Source organism: Microcebus murinus, chromosome 8 (assembly GCF_040939455.1).
Source record: "Microcebus murinus isolate Inina chromosome 8, M.murinus_Inina_mat1.0, whole genome shotgun sequence".
NCBI classification, from domain to species: Eukaryota; Metazoa; Chordata; class Mammalia; order Primates; family Cheirogaleidae; genus Microcebus; species Microcebus murinus.
In genome coordinates this window covers 31,288,118-31,303,486 of record NC_134111.1, presented here as the reverse complement: position 1 = coordinate 31,303,486, position 15,369 = coordinate 31,288,118, and the positions used below count along the sequence as shown (strand labels likewise).

The 15,369-nt window shown below is 39.7% G+C and overlaps 1 protein-coding gene across 2 annotated transcripts in view; it reads right to left on the bottom strand.

Annotated features, from left to right (window-relative positions):
* Window positions 1-329: 329 nt before the first annotated feature.
* The window catches only part of LYPD6 (LY6/PLAUR domain containing 6), a 129,130-nt gene continuing 114,090 nt past the window's right edge, over window positions 330-15,369 (bottom strand). The window contains exons 4-5 of one of the 2 annotated variants that reach the window (XM_012758759.2): window positions 5,178-5,308; window positions 330-3,262 (exon numbers count right to left, since the gene is read on the bottom strand). In XM_012758759.2, coding sequence (XP_012614213.1) covers window positions 3,095-3,262; window positions 5,178-5,308 — 299 coding nt within the window. In that variant the 3' untranslated portion in view covers window positions 330-3,094. Of the gene's footprint in view, window positions 3,263-5,152; window positions 5,309-15,369 lie in introns of both variants that reach the window. The other variant, XM_012758760.3, reaches the window with a different exon arrangement.

Sequence of the window (15,369 nt, the reverse complement as noted above, 5' to 3'; positions counted from 1 at the left end):
GAGTCAATGGTGTGGTATATTTACACACACACACATACATATAATATTTTTATACTTCCTGATTTAACAAATAAATGCTCTAGGGAAATGTAGACCTGATTGAAAAGCCTGGTAATCTTTCCTTCTGCAGCACTTAAACCATCTGTTTGAATCATTTGGCATGGGTGAATTGTCTTGTAGCTTTTCATGCATGTATTTCTTGTCTGTACAACTGGAAGCGAGCTCCAGGAAGGAAGTTCCCTGGGGTGCTAAGCCCAATGCCTTGTACACCACCTGGGTGTATGAATCATTGATTGACATGTACATTTGCAGGGAGGAGCCTGGTGAGATACACTTAAAACCTTTATTTATTGATTTACAAAATTTACAATATTTACAAAGTTTAGGCATCAATCCCACATTGACATGAATGCTGTAGAGAGTCTAAAAATAAATATGTGGCACATAGGTTAATATACACATCATGGCTCTTTGCACTTCAAGCCATCACCAATGGTGAGATTTAATGGGAAGTTTAATGTGGTAGAAAAGTCAGATGGTTGACCAGTCTTGGACCTTCCACATGAATGGCCCTTTCTTGGCTCCTTGAGGCTGGGGATAGTGAGCAAACCACTTTCAAGAGGATGAAACACAAGCCATTCTAACAGGCACATGGGATGCATGCGACGACATCTGTCAGAGTCCCCGGGTGGCGGACGAATCTGCACCACTACGGGCCTGATCCCGGTTCACCAGCCAGGGAGACTTTGGCGTGGTCACTTTCTTGTTCCTTACTCAAATCACATGCAGTACTTGGAAGATGTTAGTGGAGTGTAACCATGCATAAAAAACGGTACTGGTAGATATGTACAACATCAAATTGTCATTGTCTTACAGCATCTTAGGATGCAAAATCCACTGCCTCCTCTTTAAGCAAGAGGGATGAATGAAGAAGCCATACCCCCGTTCCCCAAAGAAAAAAATATCATCATTTGCACACACACAAATGGCATCCTACAGAAGCAGGGTGAGAGAAACTCCACATGATGAGTGAATTCCCATGAAGTCAGGCCTGGAAGTTTTCCTAGGGCAGGTAATTCCCCCTTCCTTTCCTTTGCAATCCTATCTCATCTCATATAATCTAAATCTGAAGGAAAAGGCATCATGTTATTGAATTTCTTTGAACCTAAGTACCTTCATTTGTAAAGTATAAATACTAGTGATATTCTTTAGAGGGTTCTTGCAGGGATTATATGATTTAATTTACGTAAAGTGCTTAGCATAGTGCCTGGCACATAGGAGGTGCTTAGTACATGTCTTGCTTTCTTTCCCTCTACTCTCCCCACCCCAAGTATAAGCAACATATTGATAAGCCTATCAAACTCTGAATTAAGGCCATTTGATGCAAATTGGGATTATTTTGTATCAGAGTTACTGCTGTCGGTTCATTTTTGGTCCCTGAGGGGTTCTCACTTTATGAGCCAGAGACATTTTTCTGTGCAGGACAGATGGACCCTGACAACATTGTCCTCTTTATCAGCCATGGCTCCACTCAGTTTCATAAAAACGTGCCCCATAACCCTGCACAGAAACTCAGACCAGTGATGGTCACCACCTGAATACTTCTGGGACAACAGCACTGAGGAAACCACGAGAAAAATCCTTGAGGCAAAGACATTACTCTTGCTCGCAACCTGTTATTAATAACTTTTTTCAACACTGGGGCAAGTATCATATACAGCTTTCCACAAACATATATTACAAGCTCTACCACTGTTGAAAAATAAGTATCCTAACTTGATCGTTTTGTTCAGAATAAAGAATTTTTTTTAGAATATATTTTAGTTTCTAGTTATGCCATACAAAAATAAATACTGTTTAAAATGATTCACAAGGAAGAAGAAAAATTGTAACTTGGGATGCCAAAAATATAGGAAGGATGGTGAAAATTTTACCATCTGCTTGAAAAGCAGTATCTAAAAGAAACAAAAACTTCCTGCTGGGTCTCCTTACTAGTCTTGCAATCACCTCACAAGTCCACCTTCTTCTCAGCCTAGCGTATTATGTCTTTGTGCCTTATCTAGAGACAAATTAATGCAGAACCTTCTCTGGAAAGTCCCTGGGGATTTGGGGAGGGGGCTTTTTGACAGTGTAAACTGCAGACAAAGGAAGAAGCTGGTTGAGCCATTTACTGGGCTCACAAAATGATCTAGGACTGACCTCTACACATCTTCCTGGCACTGAAATCCTCTCTCAGTGTAGATTAGTTATGCCTGAATAGAACCCCACATCTGGAGCAAACAACTCCCCCCCCCTTGCTTTGGGACTCTGGACACCACTGGCCCAGGTGGAATCTAAGATCTCACAGAGCATTGCTAGGTGCCAAGTCAAGGTCAATCTCACCAATTATATGGAGGGATAACAGCCGCTTTATGGATGTCAGCTCTGTTAAGTTGGGGAAAATCCTTCTCCAGCCAACTAACAAATACACCGTCTCTTCCACACAGAGTGGAGGGAATATGATTGCCAGCACTGGGAGAAGGATGTTGAGAAAATTAAATTGGACAATCTGCTTACTACTCCTCCAGGGACTCGGCCAGAATTTCCAAGAAAATAATCCATTCATTTTGAAATCAAAGTTTTAACATTCTAAAGCAATAAGTGAATTCATGATTGTATTTAAATCAGTGGTTTTTTGTTGTTTTTTTTTTACCTTTGTCTAGAAAAACACACATGTATGGGTGTCCATAGAGTAGATCCCAAACATTTCAGAGGGTCTCAGAACTTCCTGCATCTCATGCCTGTATTCTTCCAAATTAAGAACCCCAGATGGCAATAAATAAATGCAGATCTATTTCTTGGAGTGAAAAGAAAGGTGCGTGGCATAGAACTCAGCGTCTGTCTTAGGGGCAGGCTGGCTTTGATGGGGTGTCGGTGAGACTCAAAATGACTACACTGAAGCAATGCTTGTTCCTCATGGTGAGAGCAAAGCTTGGCAGTGACGACGTCTGAGAGTGTCGTGTCTCACGTGTGAACTGTCAGGCCAATGACTCATGCATGACGATGGACCGGCGAGGTCCCATGGATCACTACTAAACGTGGCGCCACTGAGCTGCTACAATGTGAGTCCTAACCACACCCACAAGCAGGACATGATCACTGACATGCAGTGTGGGTGCCCATTTGTCTGGTTTATGGGTGACGTTGTGGCAAATGTGGCATCGCTTTCATTTCGGGGGAGTGGCAAGTTACAGATGTTTCCTTCACAACAGGAAGTGCAGACCTGGGAGAAAGAAAGAGAAAAAGAAGGGTGAGGAGAAGCCGGTAGGTCTTGGAAGGAGGCAGGGGTTTCTGAAGGAATCGTCTTTTTCATGGCAGGACTGAAAGGAAAATCACCTGTTCTACAAAGGAGACACCAACCCTACATTTAAGAAGAATGGGGGTAATGTTTCACCTGGAAGCAACGTCAAAATGAAAACTCACCAGCCTAAACTTCAAGGGATTGGGGTTCTGTTTTTGACACCCCACCATGTGGTTCTTACAGAGATCTACGGCCTTCCTAAGCCTCAGCTATTCCACTGTGAAATAGGGATAATGAAACCTGCCCTTCCTTTTTCAAAGAAGCTCTTTCTGACCACTCGAGGAAACTGCTAATTGGGTGAACTTTCATTTGCCAAGTTTTCACAGTGAGAGGGACAACAACCCAGGTAATTTTAAACTTGAATATTTACTTTCATTAGAACTATCTGCATAATTATCTCCATTCTCACTGGGTCAGTTAAAGTTTGAAGGGTTTTCATTTGTGCCATCACTCCTGCTTTATACCGCTTTACTCCTGGATCACAGGGAAGAAATAAATCCCCAGGGTTAGTGACAGCAGTTATTTTAGGTCACGGCTATACAAAGTACAGGCCAGCAGCTTCCATATCAGCTGGGAGCCGGGAATGCAGAATCTCAAACCTTGCCCCAGCCTGAGAGAACTAGAATCTGCACTTTATCAAGCTCCCCAGGTGATTCATAGTCATGGGATAGTTAATACCCTACACAGCCATTAGCCTGCTGAGACTTGAGTCTTTACAGTGGACGTGGGCTAGGGAGACAGTATAATGTCACAGAGAGAGACTGGAAGTCAGAACTGACTTGGGATTCTGTCCTTGTCACTTGCTAGCAGTGTGACCTAAGCAAATGGGACATAACTTCTCTGATCCTCAGCTTTCTCCTTGGTAAAGGAGAAAGGCATTAGCTCTCAGCAATGCCTGAGACTAAGCCCAGCCTGCTGGAGGGCCAGATAAAGCCCTTAGTCTTACTCATTTCAAGCCGGGAATGAGTAGGCAGATATTTTAAAATTTAATTCTTAGCTTATTAGAGAAGTTGCTAGAAAATTAGATGTCTGCCTTCTTAGGAAAAAAGAAGCTCTTACTAACAGGGCTGTTCCAAGCTACTGAAAGTGGGCCCTGCCCCAAACCACCAGGAAGGTGGCCTAACGGGAGAAATAGGAAGATGCTGGACAGAGGCCCAGGTGAGGCGTACAGCCAAGCCTGACCCACCAGCAGGAGAGTCAGGGGCATTCCGTGCTCCAGCCAGGGGTCAGGCTGCCTTTCTCTGAGTCTTTAAATGCTCCTTCAAGGCTGCTGCCAAAGTCCATTTTACACTGAGTGCTTCTGCATACAGGCCCCAAATGAAGTTTAAGGGGTGCAAACCCACAACAAGATGCTCTCTCGTCACCCACAAATAACTCAAGAGCCAACGGAGACCCTCTGCTAACTGCCATCCCAGGCAAGACACGAACCCCCCACCTCACAGAAAGTTATCGCAGCTAAATCGCCCCGGCCCTCCTCTGGCGAGTGAATGGCTGGTGCATCTGCAGTGCTCGGACACGGACATAACGGCTCCCTTGCTCCTCTTCCTTCTGTTAGCTTTATTACTTTCTTCTGAGTGAAGAAAAGGCTTCAATAATTTTTAATACCCTCTTGGTATGTGTTTACACAATTTATACCAGTTGTCCTATGCTCTGGTATAAATTTGTATTCTTTGAGAGCAAACAGGAAAGGAAGCATCGTTTCCTAGGGGTATAAAGGCGGTCACAGGCAGCCCATGCGAGGGAGGTGGGGAGGACGCCGCGGTGAGCGCTGGCAGATGTCTGGAGAAAGGAGGGAGGCTGGCCATGCTGTACCCGTCACTTGCTTTGTTGCCCAGACCTTGTGGCCTTCGTGCTCTGAGTCTCTGCAGCCAGTGGATAAGCACTCTTCCAGCGGGACGCAGCGTTTGGTGACAGAGATACTGTTTCCTGTGACTTCCATCGTGTGCTGAGTGTAGCAGTATCTGGTCTCTGTCAAGACAGAAAATATGTTTTACTTAGGATTGGGAAATGTTAGCCCAGACTGCCTAGAAGGAAAAAAAAAAAACAGGAATCTCAACATTCTAATTCCCAAAGAGACCACCTAACACCACATAAGGTGTGCACCGCACAGAGTTTATGTCCATTCTCAGAGTTCTCCTTGGAGAGATTCCCTTCAGGACACCCTTCAAAGAGTATTGATCTCTTTGCTCAGTGGGATCCTCATAAACCAAGATGCAGTGGTATCCCTCCTTGCCTTTCAATGAACTTTGCCCCACTGTACTGATTTTTATTTTTAGGGGGTAAGCGATTTGGAGGGACGATTTGGGAGCTGAGAACCAGAGCAATTTTCAGGAAGATGAGTGGATACAAAAGTTCAAAGAACACAGGGTTAAAAGAAGTTAGGTAGGCAATAGTGGTCTTGTAGGAGATAAAAGACTATAGCAGAGGCTGGTTATGTGTGTATCTGTGTGTGTGTGTGTGTGTGTGCGCGCGCGCCAGCTAGTCACAAGGGACAAAAGAATTAAAAATGGATTCGTTGTGTCAGGAGAAAATGACTCTAACCAAAAGAAAGAACTTCTTGCCAGTGAGCTCATCTGGGTGCTAGAATGCATTACAGTAGACAACTAGCCCAACAAGGAAGGTTTTCCAAAACTGAGGAGCTTCCTTTCTCCCTGGCATGATTTCAGTGTCTTTCTCTGATGACAGATAAAGCCAATGATGGGAGATTCCAGAGGTCCCTCTGCCTCTTACGAGTCTGAAAGCTTGAAATTTCTTCCAAAATTCCTTGGGGAATTTTCTATTTGTAATTTAAAAACCAAAGAAAAATGGCTTTGTCCATGTAATTCTTTAAGGCCTTTAGGCAGCGTTCAGCTTTCTAAGCCTGGGATTTAGGAGTATGTTCTTGCTCCACTTTCACATTAAAATAGAAAATGAATAATTCTTAAGAAATGTCACTGAGCTGTTTTTCATCCATATTTTGAACCCAACTTTGCATGCCTTATACATTTTGGATATTTAGGGGACTAATATGGAATTATGACCTCCCGTGATATTATTTATTGGGCAATAAAAATTCCTCCCACCAGATCAAATCTTTCACAATTTTGGCAGCTTTGAACCAAGGTACTGATGTCCAAAGGAGAAAGCTTAAGAACTTTAGGTCCTGAGAATGAGCTAATACAGACCACATCGACACATCTCAGGTTGTAACTGTCTCCCTAGACACGCCCACTGACAGGAATCCCGAGTGGCCTCTGATCGAGTCTCAGGCCAGCAACTTCCCCAGTGGCTATGCTGTTAGGAAGGGTGCCTGGACAGGGTCTGTGTCAGTGCTGTCCCCAAGCTGTACCCCAGCCAGAATTTCGTCAGCTGGAATCAGGTTGTAGCAGTCCCGATCTTGCTCAGAGCTACTGTGAAGCCCCAAACTATTTTAATGTTGGAGTGATTGTTTTTCTGATGAAGAGGAGGCAGAAGCTCTCCTCTGATTTTTCCTTTTTTTTTTTTTTTTCGGATGAACGAAGGCCAGTAGCCTGAGAGATTTACCATGTCTCCCAAAGAGGACTGGTTTACTTCTTTGCTATCACACCCCATGGACATTGATGGCCATGACAGGCATATCTTTCCCACCCCCACCCCAACTTCAAATGTTCTAGAAAGCAATAAAATCAGGAATGTTCTTATCTCCTGTCTCCTCTTCCTGCGGACAACTGGGAGCAGATGCCAGAGGTTTTATTGCTCCCAATGTAAATCTGAGCAGATAAAATCATAGGCTTATGGAATAAGTAAATCACTACATAACTTCAGTCTGGGAAATTAAGTTTGTCTAGTAGTGAATTATCTTGTTTTAAGTGAGCCTTAAAAATAACAGCTGGTGAACTTGATACGACTACATTTTTGTTCATATCTTTCTGTCCATAAGAAAGTCTCTTATTAATCTATTAATGGGGAACTTATTCCATTGACTAAAAGTAGAGGCAACAATTGATGAAAACATTTTTTTCAGGAAAATATGCAAAACCCTAGTACCTAACAAGCCATTCTTGCCATTCTGGAAGGAGAAAAGAGATCAGTGATGATGCTGGGTAAGAATTTTTTCTTATAACTTCACCAAGTCCAATCCATAAAACAAAGATATTAATATATTGAGAACACTGCCATGCCTTCCAGCAGAACAGACCTCAGTGCTGAAGCGTCAGTCCCTCAAAAGAATTCATTCCACCTCTTATCTCATAAAACCCCAGGTGAGTTATGAAATGTTAATGTGAGAAAAGGTTCTGTGGTCAAATAAGTTTTAGAAATGCTCAAATAAAGTTGAACAGGTTTCTTTAGTGTGCAATTTATGAGATCCTTTAATATGTGTTGTGATCTTGTGATCTCCAAGGGAGTGTTGGGGCAGGCCAGTGGAATTTCCCAGGTAGAATTAGGTGGGCCACATGTGGCTTATCACCGGACTGTAGTAGCAATAAAAACCGAGTTTCAGCCACAGATCATTGTTCTCCATGCATTTTGAATAATCCTTGGGTTAGTAATGAGGTTATATGAGAACCAAGCCTGCTGATAACCTCACACTAAAAGGATTTCAAAGGCTTTTATCCAAAAGATAAAAGATGAATTTGAATTTCTACCAGGTTAGTTTCAGCCTCTAAAATCTCATATTCTGCAACTGCATGGTATTCCCAGAAGTTGTGAAACAAAGGTCTTTTACTGTGAGATTCACAAGCATTCAACTAAAATCAGAAATGGGAAGGAGAGCTTAATCAACTACTGGAAAATATCATTTTCATGAAATTCACATACACACACAGAGAGACACACACAGTCCATAATGTAGTTCTGAAATTTTAAAGTAATCCGAAGGTAAGCTGCAAATATTAATTTACCCACCAATACTCAGTTTCAAATAAAAGAAACTGTATTTAGACAAAATATACATAAGAGGATTTGAATTACAATGAGTCATTAAAAATGCCCAACTCTCTGGCCAAAGGCTTTCTCACCACTCAGTTATTCTTTGTGGCTCTACTAGTTTTAGTTTCTTTATAAACTATATAATGATTAAAGTGATGCTAGAGGAAAATTTTTCAGGTGCAAAATTAACAAGAGGAAAATAACTTTAATAATAATAATATTACAAATTATCAATATATTTGAAAATGAAAGGCTAGTGACAGCTACCTGTATGCTCCTTGCACCAAATCCTTAGTGCACTCTGCTCTTCACTCCTGCCATGCTCGTGCCGTGCAATGACCATTCCCCTTGGTGTCACATTCCATGCCTTTTTCCCACGTCTGACCCTGTAGGATCTCTGTGGCTCTGGACTCTACTATATGTAATTTCCCCTGGGGAATTCCACACCTTGTACTTCAGAGTTCTGTGTTTTTCTGGATGTTCTCCTACATCTCCGTTCTCTTTCCTTCCAACACTTTTCCTAACCTGAATGTCGACATTCTCCCATGTTCTGTCCTAGCTCTCTTATCACGCAAGTGCCCTGGTCAAACCTCCGATGCCACGTCTTCAGTCTGAGCTGTAGAACCAAATCACCAACCACCTCCCAGACACGGCCAGCGTCACCTCGCACCTAACATGTCTCAAACCAAGAGCGTCATCTTCCTGCCCCTTGCACCTGTCTATCTTCCCATGTGCCTGTGTGCCTGTCTCAGGAAGGGGCCTCCTGCGTGCAATGGTGCAATGTGGCACCTCCATCTTCTCCAGGAATTTGGACTAGAAACTTAGAATCAGCTCAGACTTGTCCTCCCAGTCTGGAGCCTCCGAGTCCTCTGAAATGTCTCCATTATCCACCTACTTTTTTTCTATTCTGTTTTCCATTTCCTCAATTCAGGACCTCATCATTTCCTGTTTTCTTTTTCTCTGACCTCTCTCCTTTCAAATGCAAGTGTGGGGCAACCAGCAGAAACATACCTCAAACAAAGGTCAGATCATGTCACTGGCCACCTATGTATGGAAGCATGAATGACACCAAAATGTCAAGGAGTCCTGACTGCTGAATTGCTGGGTCTATCTGGGCTACCTGAGTGGCCAATCGGTAAGCCCTTGCTCTCTCTCTACTACTGAAGCTGTGTGACAGAGATTGGAGTAACTGTGCTTCCTGAGAAAGCATGACTTACATTTACAACTCAGAGCTTGGCATTTGAAACTCAGCCCTTATTACTCTAGGTTCTCCCTGATGGAGGCCCCAAACTATCTCATCATCGCCTACTATTAATATGTGCCTCGAGACACTGGACCACAACTTTTTGACTATTCTTCACAATGAAAAATTTTGTGCATCCTCGGCTTGGTCTGGATACTTTTTCCTATCTTCTGTATCTGGACACCTGATGTTCTTCAAGGCTCAATCCAAATGTGACAAATTCTGTGAAACCTTCCCTGATTTTCCACCAAAGCACACAGATATTGATCTTGTCTTTTCTGCATGTTGCCACAGCCCTTCTTAGCTTCCTTATTTGGTATACCTGACTTCTAGCTCAGGGTTTTTCAAGCTCGGCATGATTGACTTTTATTTTTTTTAAAAGGTCAAGTTTTGTTTGTTTGAATTAAATCTTTTATTTTTAGATAATTATAGATTCACATGTGTTTGTAAGAAATAATAGAAATAGCCCCTGTATCTTTTCCTCAGTTTCCCAAATGGTAACATACTGTAAAACTATAGTACAATATCACAATCAAGATATCAACATTGATACAGTCGAGATACAGAACATTCCACAGCCAAAGGATTCCCTCATGTTGACCTTTTACAGTCACACCCAATTCCCTCCTGCCCTCACCCTTTCCTTAAACTTTGGCAACCACCGATCTGTGTTCCATTTCTATAATTTTGTCATTTTGAGAATGTTACATAAATGGTATCATACAGCATGTAATATTCTGGAATTAGGCATTTTCTCTCAGTCTCATTCACTAGAGATTCACTGGCTTGTAGTGTGTTTCAGTAGTCTGTTCATTTTTATTGCTGAGTAGTATTCCACATTATGGATGTACCAAAGCTGGTTTAACCATTCACCCACTGAAAGGACATCTTGGTTGTTTCCAATGTGGGGGCATCATTAATAAAGCTGCTGTAAATATTTGTGTAGAGGTTTCTATGTGAACATAAGTTTTTATTTCTCTGAGATAAATGCTTAGAGGTGGAATTGCTGTGTTGTATGGTAGTTACATGTTTAATTGTCTAAGAAACTGTCAAACTGTTTTCCAGAATGTCTGCACCATTTTATATTCCCTCTAATAATGTAGAGTGATCTAGTTTCTCCATCCTTACCACCATTTGGTGCTGCCCCTATTTTTTATTTTAGCCATTCTGAAAGATGAATAGTGGTTAAGTCATGTTTTTAACTTGCCTTTCCTTAATGGCTAATCATGTTGACTATCTTTTCATGTGTTTATTTGACATCTGTTTATCTTTTTTGGTGAAATGTCTGTTTACATTTTTTCCCATTTTTAAATTACATGTATTTTTTTTTACTGGTGAGTTTTGAGAATTATTTAGGTATTCTAGATAGCAGTCCTTTGTCAGGTATGTGATATGCAAATATTTTCTCCCATTTCATAGTTTGTTTCTTCATTCTCTTAGTAGGGTCTTATGCAAAGAAAAAGTTTTATATTTTAATTAAGTCCAATTTATTCCTTTTTTCTTTTATGAGCCATGTTTTGGTGTCAAGTCTAAGAACTCTGCCTAGCTCTTGATTATTAAAATTTTCTCCTGTGTCTTTTTCTAAATGTTACATAGTTTCACATTTCACATTTAAAACTGTGATTCACTTTGAGTTAACTTTTGTAAAAGGAGACATGGGTCAAGGTTCATTTTTTGCCCATGAATGTCCAATTCCTCTAGCACCATTTGTGGAAAAGCCTATCTTTTCTACATTTAATTGTTTTCACACCCTTGTCAAAAATAGGAGATATTTTAAGAGTCTATTTATCTGTTCTGTTCCATTGATCTGTGTGTCTGTCTCTCTGCCAATACCACAATCTTGATTACTGTGGTTATATATTAAATATTGAAATAGACTAGACTGATATCTCCCACTTTATTCTTCTTTTTCACAATTGTTTTAGCTATTCCAGTTTCTTACCTTTCCATATAAATTATAGAATAATCTTGTTTATATCTATAGAAAATATTACTGAAATTTTTACAGGAAATGTGTTAAACCCACATATCAATCTGTGGGGAACTGACATTTTCCTATGTTGAGTCTTTCAATCCATGAACATGGTAAGTCATCCCATTTATTTAGATTTTCTTTTATTTCTTTGATGTTTTATAATTTTTAGCATACAAGTCCTATACATGTTTTGTTAGATTTACCTCTAAGTATTTAATTTTTCTGAGCAATTGTAAATGGTATATTTTTAATTTTAGTATCCATATGTTAATTGATAGCATATATAAATACAATTGAGTTCTGTGTGTTTATATCTTATGACCTTGCTGAACTCATTTATTAGTTCTGGATTTTGTTTTTTAGATTTGTTGGGATTTTCTACATAGAAATCATGTCATCTCGGTAAAGAGACAGTCTTAATTCTTCCTTTCCAATGAGTATATCTTTCATTTCCTTTTCTTGTCTTATTGCACTGGCTAGACTTATTAAGACTGTCTTGTTGCACAGGACTATATTAAATAAAAGTGGTGAAAGCAGACATTTTGCCTTGTTCTTCATCTTTGCAGGAAAGCATTCAGTCTTTCATCATTAACCATAATGCTAGCTGTTTTCTATAGATGTACTTTATTAAGTTTAGGAAGTTCCTCTCTATTCCTATTTTTCTGAGACATTTTAATCATGAATGGTATTAAATTTTACCAAATGCGTTTTTTTTTATTTTTTTGCACTGGTTGATATGAACATGTGAGTTTTCTTCTTTAGCCTGTTAATATTGTGAATTACATTGCTTTTCCAACTTTAAATTAGACTTGGATCCATGGAATAAGCCCCACTTTGTCATGGTGCATAATTCTTTATATATATATTGCTATATTGTATTTACTAATGTTTTGTTGAGACTTTTAGTATCTGTATTCATAAAGAATAATAGATTAGAATTTTATATTTTGGGAGTTTTGGTTTGTTTGTTTGGTATTGTCTTGATCTGGTTTTGGTATCAGGGTAACTTTAGCCTCATAAGATGAATTGGGAAGTGTTTCCTTTTATTTTCTGGAAGATTTTGTATAGAATTGGTTAATTCCTCTTTCAAAATTTGATAGAATTCTCCAGTGAAATTATTTGGGCCTGAAGAGTTCTTTTATGGGAGTTTTTAAGTTATAAATTTAATTTTCTTAACAGTTACAGAGCTATTTAAGTTATCTATTTCATTTTCAGTGAATTGTGGTACTTTGTGTTGGCAAATTTACGTTGAAGAGTTGTTCATAGAATTCCCTTATTTTCATTTCATCCTTTATTATTATAATGTTTTTCTTCATTGATTTTTAATTGGCAAATAAAAATTGTATTTATTTATGGCATATAATGTAATATTTTGATATACATATTCTCCATTGATTTTTGCTCTTATATTTATTATTTTTTCCTTTTGCTTAGTTTTGCTTTGTTTTATTTTGTTGCTGGTTTGTTTGTTTTTACTCTTCCTTTTCTAGATTCTTGAGATGGGAACTTAGAGAATTGATTTTCCTCTTTTCTAATGTGTGCATTTAGTGCTATAAATTTCTGTCTCACTGCTGTTTTTGCTGTGTCTCATAAATTTTGATATGTCTTACTTTCATCTTCATTCAGTTCTTTGTCTTTTTAAATTTCCCTTAAAAACTTCAGTTTTGAAACCTGGACATTTCGGTATTATGTTGTGGCACTCTGGAACTTATACTGCTTGCTTGAGAGTGGTAGGAGTACCTCATTAATACTCCCCATGTGGCCTTTATCGATGCCATGAAGTGGGAAGTGCAAATTATAGCCTCAGTACCAATGGGTGATGGTAAAGTCTTGACTCCCCATTAATCCTCCTTTGACACAACCTGGGGGAGTGGGGTAGAGGCATCTCATTGTTGTTGGTGGAAGTGGAATTCCAGGCCCCATCACATGGTCTCCTCTGATATTGTGGGGGGAACATCAATACTGCCTGAAGGAGAAAAAGCCCCCTTCCGTGTCCTTCTCTGATACCATCCCTGCAGGATGGTCGGGGCATCTCATTACAGCCTGTGGAGGATGGAAGTCAAGGCTTTCCATGCAGCCTTTGCTGGTATGGGTTGGACTACAATTTTTTCTGTGGTATTTGGCTGGAATAGACATCAGCCAAACACCAAATAAACTTTTAGGCAGTTATTATCTAAAAGTTTTCTATCCTTCTAGGCTGCCCCCTTCCTGGTCCTTTGGCTTGAGAGAGCAAACTTTTCTTAGGGTATATTTTGTCAGTGCCTATGGCATTTTCAAGTTGTTGACTTCTTCAGCTCCAAATCTAGAACATATAAGGCAGAAACAAAACCCAGTGAATTCACCACTGTGTTGTTCCTTGGGTCCTGAAGTCCCTAGCTAGTCTGTCATTTTCCCTCCACTTTTCAGAATCTTTTTATTTTTACTTTGTTTTGTTTGTTTTTAAATATATAATGTTCCGGATTTTTAGCTTTACTTAGCAGGAGGAATAGAAATACATCTGCTCCATCTTTCCAGAAGTGGGATTTCTTAGTGCTTCTGACATTTTAGACTAGATAATTCTGTTTGAAGGAATGGTTCTGTGCATTGTAAAATATTTAGCAGCATCCATGACCTCATCACTAGAAGCCAATGTCACCCCCAATGTAACAATCAAAAATATCTCCGGGTACTGACAAATATCTTTTGGGTGGGGAAGGGGAAATTGCTCCTGTTTGAGATCTATTGTTTTAGATTATAATCTTCTTGAGAATAAGGTCCATTTTTGTTGGTGTCTGCATTCCTCCCAAATTATAACACAGGGACTTGCACAATATAGTAGAGATTTAATGTATTATCAACAGAGATGGATGGGTAGGAAGGATACATCTAGCTGACCTCTTCCACTCAAAGTGGAACCAAATTAAAACATGTTGATTTACTTCTGTGATGTCTATAACATCTTTTCCATTCTACATTTTTAATGGTCTCATCAAATTTGAAATTAAAATAATATTACACATCTACCAGCAGTGCAATTTTTCATATAGTAACCACTTTGGAAAATTATTTGTCAGAATCTACTAAAAGTAAACCTATGTATATTCTATGAATCAGAAGTTCCAGCCTGGATATATGGCCAACAGAAATGATAAGTACTAGAATGTTCATAGAAGAACTATTTGTACAAACTCCAAAAATGTCAATTACCGATGGAATGAATAAATTATGGCATATATTCACATAACAAGGAGAATGAATGAATGACTTACAACTACATGTAATAAAATGGATGAATCTCACATAATATTGAAAAAAGTCAGACACAAAAGACTATATGCTTTATGATTCCATTTCTATAAGGAACTCAATAAGAGGCAAAAACTAATCTATCCTATTGGAAATCAGGAGGGTTACTATATTAGTTTGGTAGGGGTGCCATAAAAATCTTACTACAAAATGAATTACTTCAACGAAAGTTTGCTCACATTTCTGGAGGCTAGAAATTTGAAATCAAGGTGTTGGCAAGGCTGGTTTCTTCTGAGAGACCTGTCTCCTTGGGCCATCTTCTCCTTGTGTCTTAATATCATCTTCCCTCTATCCCTGTCTTTTCTTATAAAGACACCAGTGAGATTGGATTAGGGCCCACGTGAATGACCTAATTTAACATTAATTATCTCTTTAAAGACCCCATCTCCAAATACAAACACACTCTGAGATACTGTGGGTCAGGACTTCAACATATGAATTTGGAGGGGAACGCAAGTCAGCCCATAACAGTGGCCCTTGGCAGTGGAGACGGTGACTGAAACAGGCATGCAGGAGCCTCTGAATGGCTGGAAGTGGTCAGCTTCTTAATCCAGGTGCTGCTTATGTGGTGTGTTCAATTTGGAAAATCCATCACACTGTTTACTATTCAGTATGTGTATTACACCTCAATTCAAAGTT